This window comes from Leuciscus leuciscus, assembly GCF_965113295.1.
Source record: "Leuciscus leuciscus genome assembly, chromosome: 13".
Taxonomy (NCBI): Eukaryota; Metazoa; Chordata; class Actinopteri; order Cypriniformes; family Leuciscidae; genus Leuciscus; species Leuciscus leuciscus.
The window spans coordinates 22080138-22100358 of NC_138737.1; the positions used below are offsets into that span (position 1 = coordinate 22080138).

At 36.2% G+C, this 20221-nt stretch overlaps 3 protein-coding genes and 1 long non-coding RNA gene across 7 annotated transcripts; 2 read left to right on the plus strand and 2 right to left on the minus strand.

The window, feature by feature from the left end:
* Window positions 1-185: 185 nt before the first annotated feature.
* Window positions 186-2663, minus strand: LOC309512099 (uncharacterized protein). 3 transcript variants are annotated; one of them, XR_014210887.1, is made up of 6 exons: window positions 2518-2663; window positions 2057-2406; window positions 1738-1890; window positions 1352-1386; window positions 1126-1227; window positions 186-553 (listed from the first exon to the last, which is right to left on the minus strand). XR_014210887.1 is itself a non-coding variant. In XM_082187523.1 (6 exons), exons 1-6 carry the CDS (start codon window positions 2564-2566, stop codon window positions 455-457), a joined length of 768 nt encoding a protein of 255 aa, XP_082043649.1. In that variant the 5' UTR covers window positions 2567-2661; the 3' UTR covers window positions 186-454. The 3 variants fall into 3 exon arrangements, 2 of the variants coding, with proteins under 2 accessions (XP_082043649.1, XP_082043648.1); XM_082187523.1 differs by having other exon boundaries at window positions 1738-1866; window positions 2053-2406; window positions 2518-2661; XM_082187522.1 differs by having other exon boundaries at window positions 2053-2406; window positions 2518-2661.
* Window positions 2664-4480: 1817 nt separating this feature from the next.
* LOC309512119 lies at window positions 4481-13045 on the minus strand. The gene is made up of 3 exons (XR_014210905.1): window positions 12535-13045; window positions 11213-11347; window positions 4481-4612 (listed from the first exon to the last, which is right to left on the minus strand). It is a non-coding gene; the product is annotated as an uncharacterized lncRNA (long non-coding RNA).
* LOC309512114 (transmembrane protein 233-like) lies at window positions 4508-7654 on the plus strand (the record flags this gene model as incomplete). Its single annotated transcript, XM_082187540.1, has 2 exons — window positions 4508-4699; window positions 7303-7654. The coding sequence occupies 2 exons, from the start codon at window positions 4508-4510 to the stop codon at window positions 7486-7488; spliced, it is 378 nt and encodes a 125-aa protein (XP_082043666.1). The 3' UTR covers window positions 7489-7654.
* Window positions 11799-20143, plus strand: prkab1b (protein kinase, AMP-activated, beta 1 non-catalytic subunit, b). 2 transcript variants are annotated; one of them, XM_082187525.1, is made up of 8 exons: window positions 11799-11954; window positions 13052-13202; window positions 13296-13447; window positions 15815-15908; window positions 16656-16770; window positions 16854-16987; window positions 18260-18328; window positions 19561-20143. In XM_082187525.1, exons 2-8 carry the CDS (start codon window positions 13059-13061, stop codon window positions 19636-19638), a joined length of 786 nt encoding a protein of 261 aa, XP_082043651.1. In that variant the 5' UTR covers window positions 11799-11954; window positions 13052-13058; the 3' UTR covers window positions 19639-20143. The 2 variants fall into 2 exon arrangements, with proteins under 2 accessions (XP_082043651.1, XP_082043652.1); XM_082187526.1 differs by having other exon boundaries at window positions 13052-13199.
* The last annotated feature ends 78 nt before the right edge of the window (window positions 20144-20221 follow it).

Here is a 20221-nt window from a genome sequence, read left to right on the forward strand (position 1 = left end):
TCATCTTCATGTATGCTTATTGCTACAAAAACTAGGAAACTAAACAGTTTTTGCTTGTTTAAAAACTGCAGGCTAATTCCTATATAAAATCTTTTTGAAACAGTTTATTTTCAGTGCACTTAAAGCTAAAGCTAAAGTTCTCCTTTTAAAGAACTCTAACCTGATCACTGAAAAAAACAAGAAAACGTATTTGAAAGTTTTATCAGATGTTTGTATAATTGTATCTTAAATATAGACATTTACCTTGAGCACAAACATAATCAAATGTGAGCCTTAACAACAGCACTTAAAAATTAAGCCTTCATGAGTAACATGAAGAAAAACAAACCATTGAAAACTATATCAACATTTATAGTATTTACAGCAATACCTTGACAAAATCAAACAGGACCAGAAGCTTAAAGTCTCATTAAAACACCCTGTCCCGTATCCAAGGCGAAAGAGATTACAGTGCTCAACCTTCATCCTTTGGTCCTTTCTTTATCCGGACCTCAGAGTATGTCACGGACTCCTCTGTGCAGGTCTCTGAAGAGAGTGCCAGAGCTGCACTGTTCTGTAAGACAAGTTATAACATGACATAATAATTCCATCTGGATATATAATGCACATATATGATATGTGACCCTGGACCACAAAACCATGGGTCACAATTTTGAAATTGAGATTTATACATCATATAAAAACTGAATAAATAAGCTTTCCATTGATGTATGGTTTGTTAGGACAGGACAATATTTGGCCGGGATACAACTATTTGAACATCTGGAATCTGAGGGTGCCAAAAAGTTGTCCATTTATGTTCGTGATTGTGCTGCATTCACTCATAAAAAATAAATGTTTTATATATTTACAGTAGGAAATTTACAAAATATCTTCATGGAACATGATCTTTACTTAATATCCTAATGATTTTTGCATAAAAGAAAAATCGATCATTTTGACCTATACAATGTATTGTTGGCTATTGCCACAAATATACCCGTGCAACTTGTGACTGGTTTTGTGATCCAGGGTCACATATATGACAAAGTGACAACTGCAAACTGTCCGTTTGCTTACTAAGCTAAAACATGTAAGCATCGCTTAAATTCTACAGACAAAATGCTCTTGATGGGCACTATTTACCTCATTTCTTGATTTCACACTGTCCCGAGGAATGTTTAATGCTGCATAAACAACAACAGTTTCCTGAGTTTCAGGGGAGGGTGATCCACGGGTAGCATCAACCTGAGAGTGAAATAATCATTTAGTTTAAAAAGTACTGTATTACTTTTCTGAAAGACACTTAATCTTCTGAAAGATTAAGCTCTGCCAATATTCAAAATAAAATAAATAAATAAGTGTTACTCACTATGCCTTCTTTTGCTTTAGGTTTTATCCAGTGTCCTAGTAAAAAAAAAAAACTTGAATTTTGTTTATTTTAAAAACTGATAGTATGCTATCAGTACACTGTGATACATTATATGATAAAAAGGTTATGACAACATTTGTTTTTACATTGCTTTAACTCATCAAAATAAATTAAGCAATTTTTTACAAGATTCAACTTGTTTTTTTAAGTCAGTTTAATGCAATTTAAGTTGAAATGACTTAAACATCCAAGTTGATTGTAGCTACTAAAAATTTAAGGCAGCAACTTTTTTTTAACAGTGATAGAATGCCATTGTTAGTAATCTGAAGCACATTGCGATCAACCCATAAACATACATTTTTTAAGAAATTTCAAAAAATGTTTACCTTTATAATGTATGTGAATAACACAGGCAATGCTGATGATTAGCAAGACACAACCCAATCCCAATGACCACTTAACTGTGTCCTTATTATAGGGGTTTGCTGTCACAGTCACAGATGTGGGAGTTGGTGCTGTCACATTTGTTGAATTAGGCACTGCAAAGTATAAATGTTTATCATTTGGATTGTTCATGAGACTTTTTAAGCACTGAAACATTGTGTTGAGTGCATACTGTTACATGAAATGTGTGCATAATATTATCAGTCTTTAAACGGAATAGAGTGAACATTTTAAAAAGAGTAAAAAATAAAGCTCACCCACGTATACATGTGTCCCATTTCCATATTGAACGAGTCCAAGTTCAGGTAAATCCACCCGTGCTTTGCAGTAATACTTGCCACTATGATTTAGAGGTATTGAAAGCAAGTCCAGCGATGCGTTAATAAACACAGCTCCAGATACAGACGATTGATTTTCAGACATTCTAATTAATTCACTCTTCATTTCAGTTTGATTATCTTGCAACCACTTAACCAATATTCTTTTAGCTTGTGAATGAGCTTTAATGTGACAGGTGATGCTCTCACTTGTGCCTTTCCATTGTATTGTCTCAGGTTTTTGCCACACAGATATGTCTACACATGACAAAGTTACATCTCCAGTGAAGAGACCTGTGAGAAAGTAGCAAAAAAGCTAAGTATTCAATTCATTTAATTTCATCAAGCTATTGACATCATGTCGATATAAGTAGTGTTATCGAGGAGGAAAACCGATGATATTACCTGTGAACCAGATGGTTGCGAAGAGAGCAGAGAGACTGGTGCGTGTCATTTCATCTAAAGTGCAGAGACAGCGGGTTTCTCACGTTAAGCAGTGGCGGGTGTTTTTCATTTTTCCTGTGTGGTGTATCCTGCAGTCTTAAAGCATCACCTTATCTGCATAAACTCACATGCTCCAGTGACACCCACAGACAAGGCCACTCTGTGACACTCATTTTTGTCAGATTACTCATTTAGCAAATCTATTAATTCATTCATAAATACATTAAAATGCAATTCATACATGCAACAACTTCAATGCACCTCTTCTATGATGAGCAGGATTTTAATTTCTGCATTAAAATTAATTTTAAGATTAATTTTAAGATGTACTTATGGTAAAAGGTTAACATTTTTTTTTTACTGTTGATTAAAATGCTACATCTGGTGTTACATTGGGTGTTGAAATGAATAGGATTGGACTTGGTGATGATAATCACAGGTCAATAATGACACTAGAATAAATAAAAAAATCATGATTCTGAAGCTGAAAATACAGAATTATTTTAGATGAATATGCTTGCACTCTGACTAGATATATTTAAAATAATGTAGGCCACGTTTTACTGGTAACATAAGACATTTGGCATTATCAGGACCCACAAATATTCCCCCATTGCATTATTATACATTATATTCAACATTATATATATAGCAGTTTAATGTAGTGCTGACACTAAAACTCTGAAAACTTGAATATTTTCCTCACACAAATTTTATATTTGGGTGACCTATACACAATTGTTAAATTTTTGTATTGCAATATATTGTGACGCGATATATTGTTACACCCCTTTATATATATTATCTCTTTTTTAAATAATTATTAAGATGTGCAAGGTGTAAAGATGATGTTACTTTTTACTTGATGATTGCATCACATTATATTTTTAAACCACAAGGAAACCACATTAATATAAACAGTACATTTATAAGAATAGGCATACTTTAAGAAGATTTGGTTACACTATTTGGTAACACTTTATTTTAAGGTGTCATTTTTACAGTATAATTATATATTTAAGTACTGAGTAATATTAAGTAACTACATGTAGGGCCTTCTTACTATAGGGTTAGGGTAGGATTAGGATTTGGTTGAGGGTTAGTTGCATGTAATTATGCATAATTTAGTTATTACTATGGTAAGTACATGTAACATATGTAACAAGGACACTGTAAAATAAAGTGTCACACTATTTTAATATGTCCTTTTTCAGTACTGAGTAATATTAATTAACATGTACTTACTACAGGGTTAGGGATAGAATTATAGGGATACGTTTGGTTTATGGTTAGTTGCATGTAATTATGCATAATTGACTGTTATGCATACAGTCAATTATGACAATTATGACAGCGTAAGTAAATGTGACATGTAAAAAGGACACAAGATTTGTCCATTTATTTATATTTTATCTCTATTGTGCATCTGTAATGTGCGATGCAGTTTTTTGCCTCTATGCAGCGCTGTTTTCGCTCTCCTCGCTTACAGTACTACGCAAAAACCGTGGGAAAATTGCCAGCGTGCATTTCTTGACAGCCTAGTAATGTGATTTTGGGGCCATTATCCATATGGCTGTATCAGTTGTAACTTTAACACTCCCTTCTCCCTTTGACAGATAATGGTAATATGGGCAAGTAGACAGACTTATTTTCCTCCTCTTGCCTCTCCTCTTACATCTTACATTGCTTCAACGTCCTGCACACATTCTCTCTCTCTCCCTCTCTGAAGTGGGATAGTGTTCAGCCCGGTTGGTAATTAGGTCATAAGCCATCTCTGACTCACTCAACTTCTCATCCATCGCATTTCACACTTACCCAATCATCTGACATCCCCCATGAGTGTCTTCATGAGCTCTTGCCTTCTTGTTTCTCCTCCAGTCTTCCATTCAGTTTCCTGATCTTCTCTTGTAAATGTTCTCACCATCTCCTGCTCCTTCATAACTCCTGCGTCATGAGTCCTGGTCTTCCTCGGTCGGATGGAAAGACAAGCTGCTCTATCGATGGAAGTTCCGACCACAGTTTGGGAAGGAGTGCTGAGGCTCAAGGGGCACCACCGCTGAAAAATTACATTTTTTTGACTATTTTCACTTGTTTTTGTCCGGCATGGCCTATTAACATTGTGGCGTTGGTTTTTTCTCTGATGGTGAGTAGAAAACACTATTATAATTTTTATTCTGTATCTAACTGGAGAGTTGCACATTCATATGGAGCTTTATTAAGTCAAAATCTTAATTGAGGTTATATATCAAAACGTACAGTGTTTCTACAGAGTTTTGGTCATACGTTATAGAGAGTGTTTTTCTTAAAAGGTATGTTTATTCTGGGTTTACTTAGCAGTGTGTTATATGTGTGGCTTTGAAATCTGACTAAACCTAATGTTCTTATGGTCCAGATAGACATATAAGTGTTATAAATAGATAGGCCTCAAGTATCTGTGCAGTTAACTTTTTAGCACTCCCACACATGCAAGCAAGACTGCATACACTCTCACACGTCTCTCACACACCCTTTCCCCTACTCAAACATTCACACGGCAACCTGCAGATGTGCTCACTTGCACGTGAAAGGTGGATATGATTATGATGAACTTTCACAAGCTTTTGTTCTCCACCAATGCTTAGGCCTATTCTGTAGATAAACAGGAAAGTTGTTTCAGTGGTTTTCTACCTGACTTGTCACACCTTGACCTCTGAATGAGAAGAATGAGAGTAACAGTTGCAGTAAAATGTCAATACATGCTATTCTCATTCTCATGAAAGTACATTAATAGTATATATTATGTAACAGTACATTATGTATAATACAATACAACATAATATTTTATTTTATTACATTTCATTTTTACTTATTTATTCAAAAATACATGTATTATTTTATTAATATATATGGTACTAAAAAACTATTTCAATGTTATATAGATATATATATACATATATACAATAATATTTTATTTATTAAAAAATACATTATTTGATATATTTAATTTTTATTATTACCATATATATTAATACAAATAAATTATTGAATTGTTATATAATATATTATTTTATGAAATTATATGTTTATGAGATTTTAAATTAATATCAATTGTTACTGGGGGTGAAAAACAAAAATTTTACTGAAAAAAGAATCAGATTAATCATGCTTAGTTTTTGATTAGTCTAATGACAACCTTACTATTTTTAATTAATAATTTATGATTATAAAACGGATAGTCCTTGATTCTAACTGGTGCGTAACTCTGCCGCGTTCAAATCCATTGTAAATTGCTCTACAAACATACACCAGTTATTAAAATTATTCTTTTTATGGACTAACCATTTTATAAAAGCAATAAGCCCTGTGAAGCTGTGGTTTACAGTGAATTTAGAACTTCTAAATGCTCCGCGTCGTCTAATTCACTGTAAATCCTGGCTTCTTAGGGCTTATTTCTTTATTAACAGGTTTAATATAATAAAGAATAATACATAATAGGGTAAAATAAATCATTGGGTGCGGATCAAGACAGAATGGGTATAAATGTAGGATATGTTAATTTGTATATTTTTGTAAGGTACAGTGATTCGTGACATACATGTACATGTGATCCATTCACATCATGGGCATAGAAATGAGTCATTTTTACCAGCAGCCCATTCCTGTCATTCTTTTGCCCTGCATCCAGCAATCAATCTGTGCTTTACAAATGCCACTACCAGGCTAGAGGCTGCGGGGTCTGAATGGGGTAAAGTGCAGGGGGTTGCTTTGGAGAACACCACCAGTTTCAGGTTGACTCTACCTCTGCTACACAGTAAAACTTCAGGGCTCACTGACTACAGCAGCTGCAGCCGCCACCACACCGCCTGTGAGAAACTAAATGAGCATCACACATCACGCAACCCATTTAACTGCCCTCTGACACACTGGTGGCTTTGAGCACACTGTATGAGTGCCAAAAGTGGTTAACACAGGTTTTTGTTTTTGTTTTCAGAGATTTAGTATAAAAAAAAAACACTACTTAAAACTGCATTAAATATAATTTTATATATTTCATGTTTTTGGCATAAATCTAAAGTTTAGTGATGTTTATGTCTAATAAAAGAGTTTAGACCACCTGCTTTGTCTGATTTTTAATATGTGAATCATCTTAGTGATGTCAAATCAACTTTGCAATCCCAGTAAATGTGATTTTGTGCCAGTGATCTGTATGTCCAAGTCTCAGTTTGCTGTCTGATCTTATTAAGAGAGCCGAAATGACGCTGGCATCATCACTATGCCCCTCATTGCTGTCTGCTTTATGGGCCACATACTGAAGTCTAGTTTTCACTTGGAGACCTGCCACTGATGCTGCAAATGAAATATGCTGCAAATTTCACAATACATAATTTCTGTATCAACTTGACACTCTAAACAAAAATGGTGCTAAATAGCACTAAAAGTGGTTCATTGGCTTGTAATCATATGGGAACCACTTTAAGTGCCATATAGCACCTACCTTTGTCAAATGGTGCTATGTAGAACCATAAGAGGTGCCATATAGCACCTTAACCACCCCAAAGAACCGCTAAAGAATCGCTGAAGAACCAAACTGGGCTTAACAGGTTCTTTAAATGGTAGTGGTGCTATATAGCACCTTAACCACCGCAAAGAACCCCTGAAGAACCATTTTTTTTTAGTGTGTATGAATCTCTTAGTTTTTCCATTCTGAAATGATCTATTTTTTCAAATTGGTTAATTTCACAATTAGGATTTCTCTCTCTCATTCAGTCTCAAAGCAGTTACGATGCAGAAGACTATGAAGGAGCTCAGCGGCTGGGGAGGAAGGCTCTTCACATGGGAATGGCTTCTCTAGTTATTGGCCTTCTGATCATAACTGTCTTCTGTATTGTACACTTCACCACGGTACTCATTTGCACAAAATGTTTCGAGTATATTATAAATGTGACTTGTTAAAGGAATGGTTCACTCAAAAATTCAGTCATTATTTACTCATATGACCTTTTGAAAAATATTCTGGTTAGTCTTTTAAACATAATGAATGTGAATGAGGACTGGCAGAAAAAAAATTACAGAAAACACCATATAGTGTTATAAAAGTCTTCTCAAGTCATATGATAGTTTTATATGAGAAACAGACTATTTGATTAAAGATTATAAGGGTACATGAATAAAAAAATAAAAAAAATAAATGCACAGATAAATCATTTATAATAAACACTACAATATTACATATAAAAAGAAGATTTGTCAAATTTGATTTCATGCCGACTTTAAGTTGAATCTTTTATATGAATCAGTTGATTCTGTTCATACACAAGGCAGAGGAGGAAAGTCAGTATGTTAAGTCCGCAGCGATGAATAAGCAAGGCAGCTGGATGAGGTGGGAGAGGGTTCTGACTTGGCAGGACATCTGGAGCATGGAAGAGCACTGGATTAAGTTTTTGTTGTGTTCCATGTTTACAAGGTCCTACCTACTCCATCAAACCTACATACATGGGAGTTGGCAGAAAACCCCAAATGCACACTCTGTGGAAGGCCAGCTAACCTTGAGCATATCCTTTCTTCGTGCAGAACAAGTTTGGCAGATGGGAAATTTGGTGACGGCACCAAATCTTGACTGGGGTGGAGCAGGCAAGAAAGAAACCAAGACAACTTGTAAGGAGCCTTGTTTCATTCAGTTTCTTAGGTCTGGGGGAAGCGTGACAACTGAGATGAGGAGTAAAGGAGTACTCGCCTCGGCAAATGACTGGGAGATGCGGGCGGACCTTAAAGGTATAGCGGAGGATGTTTTACTTCCTGGTGGGTAGCCTATACTATTGGTCCTCCTAATTGTCAATCATTCTGGTGAATCAATCAAACTTTTCAAAAAGTGGAGAGGGCGGGTCTTATCTAAAATTTGGAAAAATCCTCCGCTATACCTTTAAGAAGCAGCTCAAATTCCCAGAGGAAATAATCCACACTAGCCTTAGACCTGACATTGTGCTCTGGTCGAAGAGTACCAAGCAGGTGGTACTTGTCCAGCTGACAGTACCCTGGGAAGAAAGAATGGAGGTAGCACACAAGTGTAAGCTTAAGAAATATCAGGCGTTGATTCTCGAGAGCCAACAGGAAGGATGGAAGGCTTGAAACCTGCCGGCTGAGGTTGGCTGCAGGGGTTTCAAAGGGCAGTTGCTTTGGGGGACCCTTGGATTGCTTGGGATTGACGGCCAGGCCAGGAAGCGGCTGGTAGCAAACATCACCAAACAGACAGAGCTAGCATCCCGGTGGATATAGATACAATGAAATGAGCGGTGGCAGAACCAACCAAGAAGGGCCAAAAACATTTTGAGTTTGGAGGTGGAGAGCAGGCGTGGAACTAGGATGCTGGTTCCACTGTCGAGAGGAAGAAGGGATAGCGATGTCACTGGTTCACAGATGGTGCAAGGTGAGTACCTGTAAAAGTGGGCCGATTGCGATAAACCATATCATATTTTGCATATTCTGTTTGTTCACATATCGACTGATCTGGTTCTCAAATTCACTTACGGAGGTAAATTCACGTAGTGGAATTTTAATCACTGCAATCAGACCATCAAGTCAGATGGTCTGATTGCAGTGATTAAAATTCCACTAGGAGGGAAGATTATCAGTGAACTTATAGTGCCACAATTATGCTATTTTAAAGGTTCCTAAATTTGTTTTAGAGGTCTCCTAAAACAGGTTAACATGCATCCAAGATAAATCTCAGTCTCTCTAAACCCCTCCATTCCGAGAGCCTACTCTGCTCTGATTGGTCAGATAGCCTAGTCTGTTGTGATTGGTTTATTCTGCTGTGATTGGTCAGATGGCCTAGTCTGTTGTTATTGGTCTACGGAAACGAAATTTCCATTACCATATCTGAATCTCAGCTCCGGAGGCTTCCTCAGCACAGTGATAGAAACAGTAATGATGTTGTCGATTTTACGGTATCAATTCCAGCCGGAGTTGTCATCCTTAGGAACTGCATGCAAAATAGATCTGCTTTCGGAGCGAAGAGAACAGCGTCTTCTCAACAAGTCAACAACACTAACCAAACTCTTCCAGGCCTCAGCTACAACTACTGTATTTGAAGGCTGGTCAAAGTAGATGTTGTTCACGGGCAGCCAATGAAGACCATAGGCTGGCATTATGCAAATTTGTTACAAACCTACATAGGTGTGTGCAGGACGTAAGACTGGAATTACTGACGACTCATTTCAGGCAGTTCAGAATCAGTTCTTTCTTTTGGGAGACAAGACCTCCATTTATCATGCACTTTGATCTTTGAAACTTTGCAGACCTTTTACATTCACAAACAGCAAGATTACACACTACATGAAACGTAATATCCGAAAAAGCATGTTCATCACACAAAGCTGTTATGTGGCTTCAGAAGACTTATAGAGTCGTATTGACTATGGAGCTTTTTAATTGTTTATTAGGCTTGAAAGCTCCCGTTCCTATTTAATCACCAGATTTTCTGTTCCATGATATAAAATCATAAGTGCCTGAAACAACATGAGGATAACTAAATTAAACTCTTTTTGTTTTGGGGTGAACTATTCCTTTAAATTATCATTGTAAATGATATTCTCATATGCATGTCCTGTTTTTTCTGAGTTCTCATTTAGTAAGAAAATATTTCCTTCTTTTATTGGTCTTTTTTATATCAATTAAACAGAATGCAATCTGATGGTGGAGAGACCGGTATGGCAGGAAGGCTATACTGTAAATTGATGGCGATCGGTTCCAGTGAACGCCAGAGGACACTGTGAGCCAAACCCAGAACGTGGTTTCACTGTGGTGGCACCATGTGCTTGAACCATCCCGGGTTTATAAGTAATTAATATTTTCAAGTGAAATGTATAAGTGGGTCTGATTTGCTCAAAGCATGGCCAAGCATCCAAACTACAGAAAATCTTACACTAAAAGTCACTTCATATTCATACCACCTCAAATATATATCAGAGTGATGTTTATTCCTGCAGGCAGTACAACTGCAAGTCTGTATTAGCGGACTATGATGAGACTGCAAATGTTGCAAATGTGTAGTTTAGAGGTGTACATTGTGTTTGTCCTAAAAATGGCATACTAAAAGGATGCTTGCACCCAAATAGATAACCAATGCTTTTACAGAAAAAAACAACCAGTTATGTTATACAGGTGAATGTAAAATTACAGAAAGTATGATACTTTTTTTTAAGGAAAATATGAATAAATGTGCAATGTATGAAATGTCTCAATATACTAAATACACAAGTGTCTGTCTCAGTTTTATAATGGATTATAGCGTGCACTAGCCACTCCCTCTCCTCCTTCACACCCAATGTAATCTGCAGCGTTTGGAGTATCCTGTATTTTGATATGTAATATTATAGCCAGCTATGGTTAAATATAGCAGAATTTGTCTCCAGTCTTGGCAATCAAAGCAAAGAACTACTAGCTACACATGTGATAGAATACTAGTGATAGTATTTACTCTAAGCGTTTCATTGACAAGTTTTCAGTGTACTTCAGTATATGGGCGATTATAGTAATACTAATCAGTGTGTCACCACTACCATCAATCTTAGTTGATGTTTTTCCAATATGTACTGGTGGTCCATCACACTACTGTTGCCACCCAAGTCTGTTTTTATTGAAGTGCACTTTGCGGATACAGTTCCACTTCTCTCAGTACCTCATTGCCAGTCATGTCATGACACTGTGGAACTGGTCAGCCGTGAGAATGTGGCAAGATTCTGATGAACATGTGTGGACTCTTAAACACAGCTGGCACACTCCATCATAGGACTCACCCAATCTGGCACAGTCCCTAAAAAATAATCAATAAATAAATAAATATATATATATATAAAGATTACTAAAAATTATATAACAAATTTTGTTTAATTAATTCAAAATAATTTAAATATGCAATATTTTATGTGCTGCTTTAAACTACAATATTTTCAGTGTTTTTTCCAATTCAGACGAAGCTGATGGGTTATAAAATAATCATTTGAAGTATATTTGATTTCCATAATAATACTACACATAATTCACAAGTCATACATAACATTTAAAACGCTTTCTACTGTAACAATCCTGAGTAAGTAGTCAAAACATCTATTTTTACGTAGTTTATGGACAAGTTGTAAATTTCTACACTACACTAATCGAACAAATATGTAGTTAACGTTATAAATGATATCAACGTTTAAAATACACAAAACAGAAAAACGCTTTACTGCTACAGGAGTAAAAAAAAAAAAAAACTGTTACAACACTCCCAGTCGTCTCCCACTGGTTTAACTATAATACTGAGCTCGAACAGCAGGCGGAAGAGGTGTGCTTAACAGTTAACCTTTTTGTGAGGCAATGTGAAAATGGCGTTATGAAAAGAAACAGTCGCGGGCTACGGGCAAATTAAGTTTTCAGAGGTAAGTTAGTTAGTGCTAAATGACAAGGGAAGTTGCCACAGTACGAGATGAAACGGTGATAAACCGCGGTCGTTGATGTAGGCGAGACCTGCACGCAAGAACAGGAACAACAAAGTAAAAAAAGACGATCAAAGAAACAACATCTCAGTCTTTTACGTCCTTTGTACTCATAGGTTCCTCAACTGTAGAATCGGCTATGTAACAGTTAACTCCAGACTGATAAAACTAAACAAAAATAACATTAGATGATTGCCAAAACACAAACAGCGGTCAAAGGTTATGTTCTTTAATCGCGTGTAATGCATTGTTAGTGAATAGTGTGGGATTTATAAAGCGACTTTCAGTACAGACTTGTTTTAATGTATTTTAAACCCATGTTGAATTATTTAATGTAAATACAAAGGTATTTTTGGCTGCAGCGTCTGTTGTTGCTGTTCGACTCGTGTGGCGCAAACTGTCCTTTGGCGCCTTGTAACTTACTTTTAGCTAACTTAGACGTCAATTTTAAGCAAAACACTTCTGTTTTGGACATATATTTGTCGTATGTGGCATGTCAATCATTCATAAATAATGACAGTACCTTTCAGTCGTCGACTTTACCATCAGCATGCGTAACGTTATATGGTTACCAGTACGAACGTGACTTTTGTTCGCTCGTGTCTATTTAGAAATGTAGTCCCTGATAGCACACATGCATCACAGAAACGTCCATTTGATGTGTTTTCATCGAAAATATATATATATTTTTTGGAAACACTGTGAAATATACCAAATATACTTGACTATAAATTTATTTTGTCCATTGGACCGTTGCTAATACATTGCTGTGATGTCATGTGAGTGACAGGTTGTACCGCCCTCGTGCCAGTAAACATGTGGCTAAAAGGGAGTTATTTTGATTAAAGATTATGAGGGCGCATGAATTTAAAAGTTGTCGACTTAACATCAGGTACTAATCGCAAGTATTGAATTGGAAATCAAACACAATAAATGTGCACAAATAAAAATAATAATTTATAATAAATATTGCAATAATCCATAAAAGTATTGTCAATTTTGATATCGTGGTGACTGACTTTAACATGGATGAAATTAAGCAGCAGCATGGGCAACACCAGCAGTGAGAGAAGCGGAGCGGAGAAGACGAACAGGCGAGAGAGCCGTGGTAGTAAAGATGGAGCTCGACCCAAAATCCTGATGGACAGCGCGGAAGACGGAGACCTCTTCCAAGCAGATGATGCCAAGGTGGTGTGTTTACAGTGAAATGAGTGAACTCATTTAATACTGTTCTACCACTATTTGCTGTAGACACCTCATCAGTCTTTCTCTCTGTCTTTCTAGGAGTTTCTAGCTTGGCGACAAGATCAGGAATCAGATATTAAAGCCCCGCCAGAGGAAAGGCCCACTGTGTTCCGCTGGAGCGGTCCAGGGAAAGAGATCTACTTGTCTGGCTCCTTCAACAACTGGGCCAGCAAAATTCCCTTGACTAAGAGGCGAGTGCTGACAGACCATTAGATCATTAGCATGACATGGTAGACTGTGTTAACACGAGAAACACAGAGGGAGGAATCTACATAAGCCTAAAAATAATAGAGCTGAATATTCTTCAAGGTGCTTTAAGCCAGCTGGACCTGGATTGGTTCGGATAGACTCACAGAGAGAAGGGGGAATTAAAAGATAAATGCAATTGTTAAAATGAATTTAAAGGAATGTTGCATGTTCAATACAAGTTAAGCTCAACTGACAGCACTTGTGGAACAGTGTTGATCTGCACAAAATGTTTGTCCTTCCTTTTCTTTAAAAGAAAAGAAAGAAGCAAAAATCTGATTTACAGTGAGTCATTTACAGTGTGGAAGGAAATGCTGGGCAGTCTGTAAACTTAAAAATTCTCACTGTTTCAAAAGTATGTAAAGTGTTTTAGTTTTTTTCACGTTATATGCCATGATAATGCAATGCCTAAAACCTAGAGGTGTTGAAATAAATTGTTTTCACAGTGCATCGCGATGCGGACGTCCTGTGGAGGATTCTGCATCGATGCAGTAATAGACCATAACCGATTATTGCCGTTATAGCCTACTGACATATCTGTGACATCATTCATCGCATTCACGGTTGTCACTAGCGTAAAATGGCAGAGGGAGGTGAAAGACAAAAGCGAGTATTAAATAAATTCACCCACTATTTTAACATTTACAGTGTGTGTGTGAGAGTGTACTTAAAGGGATAGTTCACTTTGAAATTAAATTTTGGTATGTTTTAGCTTACCTCAAGGGCATCCAAGATGTAGGTGTCTTTTTTTCCACAGTAGTTTCAATTTTTATATTTTTAGGTCAAACCGTTCTTGTCTGTCAGTCATATAATGCAGGTCTATGGTCACCACCTGAAAGAGCATGCACAGAGTCCAAATTAAAACAATTCCCCATCGTCCAAATTAAACAATTCCCCATCGTAAGTACACATTGATGGCCTAAGACACGAAACGAGCGGTTTGTGTGAGAAAACGAACAGTATTTATATCGTTTTTACCTCTTGAACACAGCCACGTCCAAGTGATCTGAGAGCGCGGGCGGGTATAGATATATACACTAGATGTTGCCTTGGCTACTGCAGTTCATTGGAAACCGTAGCCAAGGCGACATTTGAAATAATAAACTAAGTGCAATGCAGTGTTGTCAAAAATAAAGATTTTTCGCTACATATCGATACTGAAATATCTGAAATGCATCCAATACTCATTTTCCACGGAATAGATACAAGATACCAGCTGCGCTTTCTCGCTCTCTCATCTCTCTGACAGCGAGTTGAGACACAAACCCGCCTCCCTTCACTCACTCGTTTCATTTGCTCGATATTGTTGCTGTTACAGGGCTTGAATTTTGTCGTGGGATTGCGTGTATAGCGCATCATTTTTCTCATTCCCGCAGATTTTAGCCTCACACCCAAAGTGCGCACATAAAACAGCCTCTCAGTTCTAAATTGAGTTCTTTTCCGCTGCTTATTGCGCTTAAACAGTAAAATACATGCAAAATAATGTAAAAATGCCGGGCTTGGCAAGTATTCATGTAAACACAGTTATGTTTTAAGTGAACGTAACCAGTTGAGAAAGAAAATGCATGTGTAACAGTATAATGGATCTGTGTATCAGATCTTAAAGTGACGCCAGCCTAATATACCTGATGCCAAATTATGAGATAATATTACAAATATCTATATGGAAGTTTTTGAAAATGCTAGTAACTTTAGAAAACCACTAGCCACAGTAGCTGTTGAGCAAAAAAGTTAATGTCAAGTCCTGGAAACAACATATTAAATTGATTAAAAGTGACAGACATTTATAATGTTACAAAATATTTATATTTCAAAGAAATTATTTTCTTTTGCAATTTCTATTCCTCAAAGAGTCCCACTTCTATTATAAGTGTCTCGCTGTAACCTTGATTTTGCGTAGGTTTTTTTTTTGTTGTTGTTGCTTTTTTAGAAAATGAGGGACCAATCAATATAATATTTTTGTGGTAATCAACATTTTGCCACAAAAGCTGTTGATTGAGCTCAACATGCATTTAAACAGGTTTAGTCTTTATTATTAACGTACATAGTAAAGCTTCACAACTTTTACAAGAGCAACAAAAAACACTTTTCTTATGTTATTAAAATAGCATTTACATCATCTTTTTGATCATGTAATTTTGGCCTCTTTTTTTGTCAGTAAAAACTGGCAATGTAACTTAAAGACAGTACTTGCTGTTCTTTTACATGTTTAACGCTAGGGGTCAATGTGTGGCTTCACTACCATCATCATAAATAGGAAAAGAACTTTCCAATTGCTTTGCCTTATTGTTTTGTTCTCTCTCTTTTAACAGTCAAAATAATTTTGTGGCAGTACTTGACCTGCCTGAAGGAGAACACCAGTATAAGTTCTATGTGGATGGACACTGGATATTAGACCCCAAAGAGGTGAGAATGAGCCTCTTAATGTTTTCAGTTATCTGATAATCCTCATTTATAACAACAACATTGTTCAGACTGTCAGTCCAAGTCCAATTTTTGTGCTTATTCGATTGAAATCCGATCAGATTTAGCAAGTGTGAACGACAAAAACAAAACAAAAATTCATATGTGGATTTATGCCTATTCAAATCGCATTTCTGGAAATCCGTTTCAGTCTGACCACTCTGGCCTGCGTTTCCCGAAGCCAACTATGGTTGCAAGTTTCGGCGTTACCAATAGAGTTCAATAGAACTTACGACCAAAGCTGGCTAACGATGCTTTAGGGAAACGCACCTCAGATCGGATTTCGCCTGCTCTGTGACTTTCTCACGCCACGTAAAACGTAATCGTCAGACGTTGTTATAGGAAACCTGCTGAAAGTCGCTGCCGAAACATGGTTGTTACACATTGTCATGTTGTAAATAAGACAACATCTGTATTGCAAGACCCTCCATGTTGCGGTTGTTATTGTTGTTTTTGGCCTATACCTACCAACGCAACGTCATTGCTATAGAAACCAATGCAGATATTCCGGAAAACAAAAGAGCGGCACAGACACACAAATCGGATCTGAACAGAACGGATCTAGACAGTCAATATTTTTAGATCAGATACGCAAATAACCGGATTTGGACCGACAGTGTGAGTGTAGCCAACATGTTTTGAAACCTGTTCTTTCATTAAGTTTAATTATGATCTTTTTTTTTTTTCTAGGCTGTTGTGACTAATAAGTCTGGTGTGGTGAATAATGTCATTAAAGTGAGGAAAACAGACTTTGAGGTTTTCGACGCACTGAAGACAGACTCCGAGAATTGTGCCGACATGTCAGGTAACTCTTAATCAATATAAAGCCCTTCACTGTTACACAAATAAAATATGCTGCAGGTTCTGATCTTAAACGTCTTCTGTCAGACTTATCCAGCTCCCCACCCGGCCCGTACCATCAGGATCCCTACGCATCCAAATCAGAAGACCGACTGCGCACTCCACCCATACTCCCTCCTCACCTGCTGCAGGTGCTCCTCAACAAAGAAACTGGAATCTCTGTAAGTACTGCTCTGCAATGCCCTGAACGCAGATTTGATCATCCAATCTAATGACAGAAGCTGCTACACCCAATTGTCTGGGTAAATCGTTTTCATCCCGCTTTATGCCCACTCCCACAGAATTTCTCTTCTGATAACCGGCCCGTATTTTTTCCCAGCTGTCACAAAGCCTCAATAACAGTTACTGTTAACTGCAACTAAAACTTAAACTATTAAAAATCATCTTAAGTAATTAATCAAATCAGTAATTGAAATAAATCTGAAATAAAATAAAATATAAATATTAGATTAAAAAAAGCAAAGAAAGAAAAACTAACTTAAGTAAAATTTCTCAAACAAACATTAAAGCTATACAGAAATATTTATTTAAAAAAAAAAAAAGACCAAAGCCCATTACAAAATTACTAAATCTTGAAAATAAAATGAAAACTAAAAATATCAAAATAAATGTGATTCATAAATACTTATAGTATATAAAAGAAATAGAAAATCAGCAATGGTATATATTTTTTAGGTAACACTTTCCAATAGGGTTCCATTAGTTATTGTTAGAGAATATATTGACTAACAATGAACAATACATTTGTTACCGTATTTTTTTTATCTTTGTTAACTTTAATTGAAGCTGTTCAATGTTAGTTCATGTGAGCTCAGCTCCATAATTTGAATAATATTAAAAGATACAACTTAAGATTTCAATAATGCATTACTAAATTCTGGAATTAACATTGACTAAGATTAATAAATGCTTTAGTAGTATTTTTAATGTTTCATATTTTTTTATTTCATGTTAACTAATGTTAAAGTCCCCCTGTGGTGAAAATCAAGCTTTTAATGTTGTTTATATGTCTATGTGGTGTTTTTAATGTGCTTTAAGACAAACCATGTGCAAATTCATAAGTTAACACCATTGCAGAGTATTTTCTTCTTAAAACTAAAAAGTAAAAAAATTTTGCCATTGAGATATATATATATATACAGTATTTCTAACATTAAACTATTACTATTACTTAAACACAGCTATTTAAACATAGTTATATTAAAGTATTTTCATTCAGGTTTTCTAACGCACACAAAAACATATGGATGGAAACCCAGTGACTTGAGAGGAGGCGGATTCTTTGTAAATACAGTGTTGCAGTTAAAGCAGTTCTGTTTTGGGCTTGCAGAGATAAGAAAAGATAAAGGGCCTCTGGTTGGAAATTGCTGAGTGTGGGCAGTTTTAGAAAGCAGTGACTTTCCCTAACATGTTCCTATGTCTGCTTTGAACAGTGTGACCCAACCCTGCTGCCTGAGCCAAACCATGTGATGCTCAACCACCTGTACGCCCTTTCCATCAAGGTTCGGTAACAGACTACACACACTTTAGGAAGACGCTCATAGAAGGGAATTATCTGATAATGTCCACATTCAAAAATGAACATTTTGTCAGTTAATCACCCTCATTTCTCGAATAATGTATGTTTTTCGTCAGTGGAATGACAGTCGCTGTTTTCTATACAATGAAAGGCCGACCGGCTCCAAAAATGACAAAAGCACCATAAAAGCATCATTCCTTTAATAGATGGGACTTGTGAACTATATATGCCTGAAAATAAACATGAGAGTGAATAACTGATGAGTATTTGAAAATTCTGTCATCATTTGCTCTCCCTCAAGTTGTTCCTAACCTGAACGAGTTTCTTTCTTCTGTTGAACACAAAGAAGATATTTGAAAGAATGCTGGTAATCAAACAGTTTACGGTAGCCATTGACTTCCATAGTAGGAAAGAAAATACTGTGGAAGTCCATGGCTACCATCAACTGTTTGATTGAACTATCCCTTTAAGCATTTCTATTTTTACTACTTTAGAGATGACCAGCATCTTTCACTTGATGTCACTAATGTGTCTTTACAGCAAAATTTAAGAATTGAATAGTGTATGCATCATTGAATCGTTATCTTCCTGTTTATCACCGTAAAACTATGAAAGCTTGTTTCCGCCACAGAATAAAAAATAAAAAAGGTACATTTCTGCAGATCGCAATTCTGATAAACTTTTTATCTCAGTTGCGTGATATAAGTCGCAATTGCAAGTTAAGTCAGAATTGCCTTATATAAAGTCGCAATGGTGAGTTATAAAGTACAATTCTAAGGAAAAAAAGACTTAACTGAGTTTATATCTCACAATTCTGACTTTGTAACACACAATTGGGAGATATAAAGTCAGAATTGCATGATATAAAGTCAGAATTGCATGATATAAAGTCAGAATTGCGAGATATAAAGTCAGAATTGTGAGATATAAACTCGCAATTGCGAGAAATAAACTCGCAATTGCGAGAAATAAACTCGCAATTCTGACTTTTTTTTTTCAGCGTTGCATTTACATCTCGCAATTCTGAGATATAAAGTCAGAATTGCGAGATGTAAACGCAACTCTGAAAAAAAAGTCAGAATTGTTTTAAAATTGTTTTATTCTGTGGTGGAAACAAACTTCCATATAAAGCTGTTTGAAACAAACTGTATTGTATGAAGTGCTTTATAAATAAAGGTGACTTGACATGTAAGTGTGTTTGCTTTCCTCACACAGGATGGTGTAATGGTCCTTAGTGCGACACATCGCTACAAAAAGAAGTATGTGACCACACTGCTGTACAAGCCAATCTGATCTCAATCCAACTGTGGGACCAACACTATTCTCTCTGCTTTCTGCCTGATACTGTGTCATTTTACCCATCAAAGAAAGGGACCATACCTAACAAACATCACAAAACTGTGCCTGTATGAGTTTATATCTGTTTCTGAATGTCATCTTCTGATCCGTAAACCAATATCTACAGTGTGTCTGTTTGCACACATAATGTAACGTGTTTGGCAAATGTAAAGATGTTTCTTATCAGGCTTGCAGATATGTATAATTGTTTTTGTGTGTGGCTTTTCAGTTTTTGACTCTAAAATACTGCTAGATTATTCGAAGGACATCTGTGATGGTCATCTTTGAAATCTTTATTCCAGGGATGTCACTAAAAGGTTTTTGATATTTAATATGAACATTCCCAACACGTCGCTTAAGAAATATCTGCGAATAAATTAAACCATAAAATAACTGTTTATGAATGGACCATTGTGCTAATAAAATTACAATTAAACAATACAAAATTATTGCACACTAAGACATTTTTTGTGTATCATTTAATTACATGGAACAATCACACCCTGAACTTTAAAATCAGTGTTGGATCAGCTTTGTT

Bases quoted from the DNA above. Each gene is read 5' to 3' on its own strand.
- LOC309512099 (XM_082187522.1), bottom strand. From the start codon at position 2,566: ATGACACGCACCAGTCTCTCTGCTCTCTTCGCAACCATCTGGTTCACA. The intron at 1,387-1,737 runs GTAAACATTTTT...TTTTTTTACTAG, and splicing joins TATTCACATACATTATAAAG to GACACTGGATAAAACCTAAA. The intron at 554-1,125 runs GTAAATAGTGCC...CTTGTCTTACAG, and splicing joins GTGTGAAATCAAGAAATGAG to AACAGTGCAGCTCTGGCACT.
- prkab1b (XM_082187525.1), top strand. From the start codon at position 13,059: ATGGGCAACACCAGCAGTGAGAGAAGCGGAGCGGAGAAGACGAACAGG. The intron at 13,448-15,814 runs GCGAGTGCTGAC...CTCTTTTAACAG, and splicing joins AAAATTCCCTTGACTAAGAG to TCAAAATAATTTTGTGGCAG. The intron at 18,329-19,560 runs GTTCGGTAACAG...TTCCTCACACAG, and splicing joins TGTACGCCCTTTCCATCAAG to GATGGTGTAATGGTCCTTAG.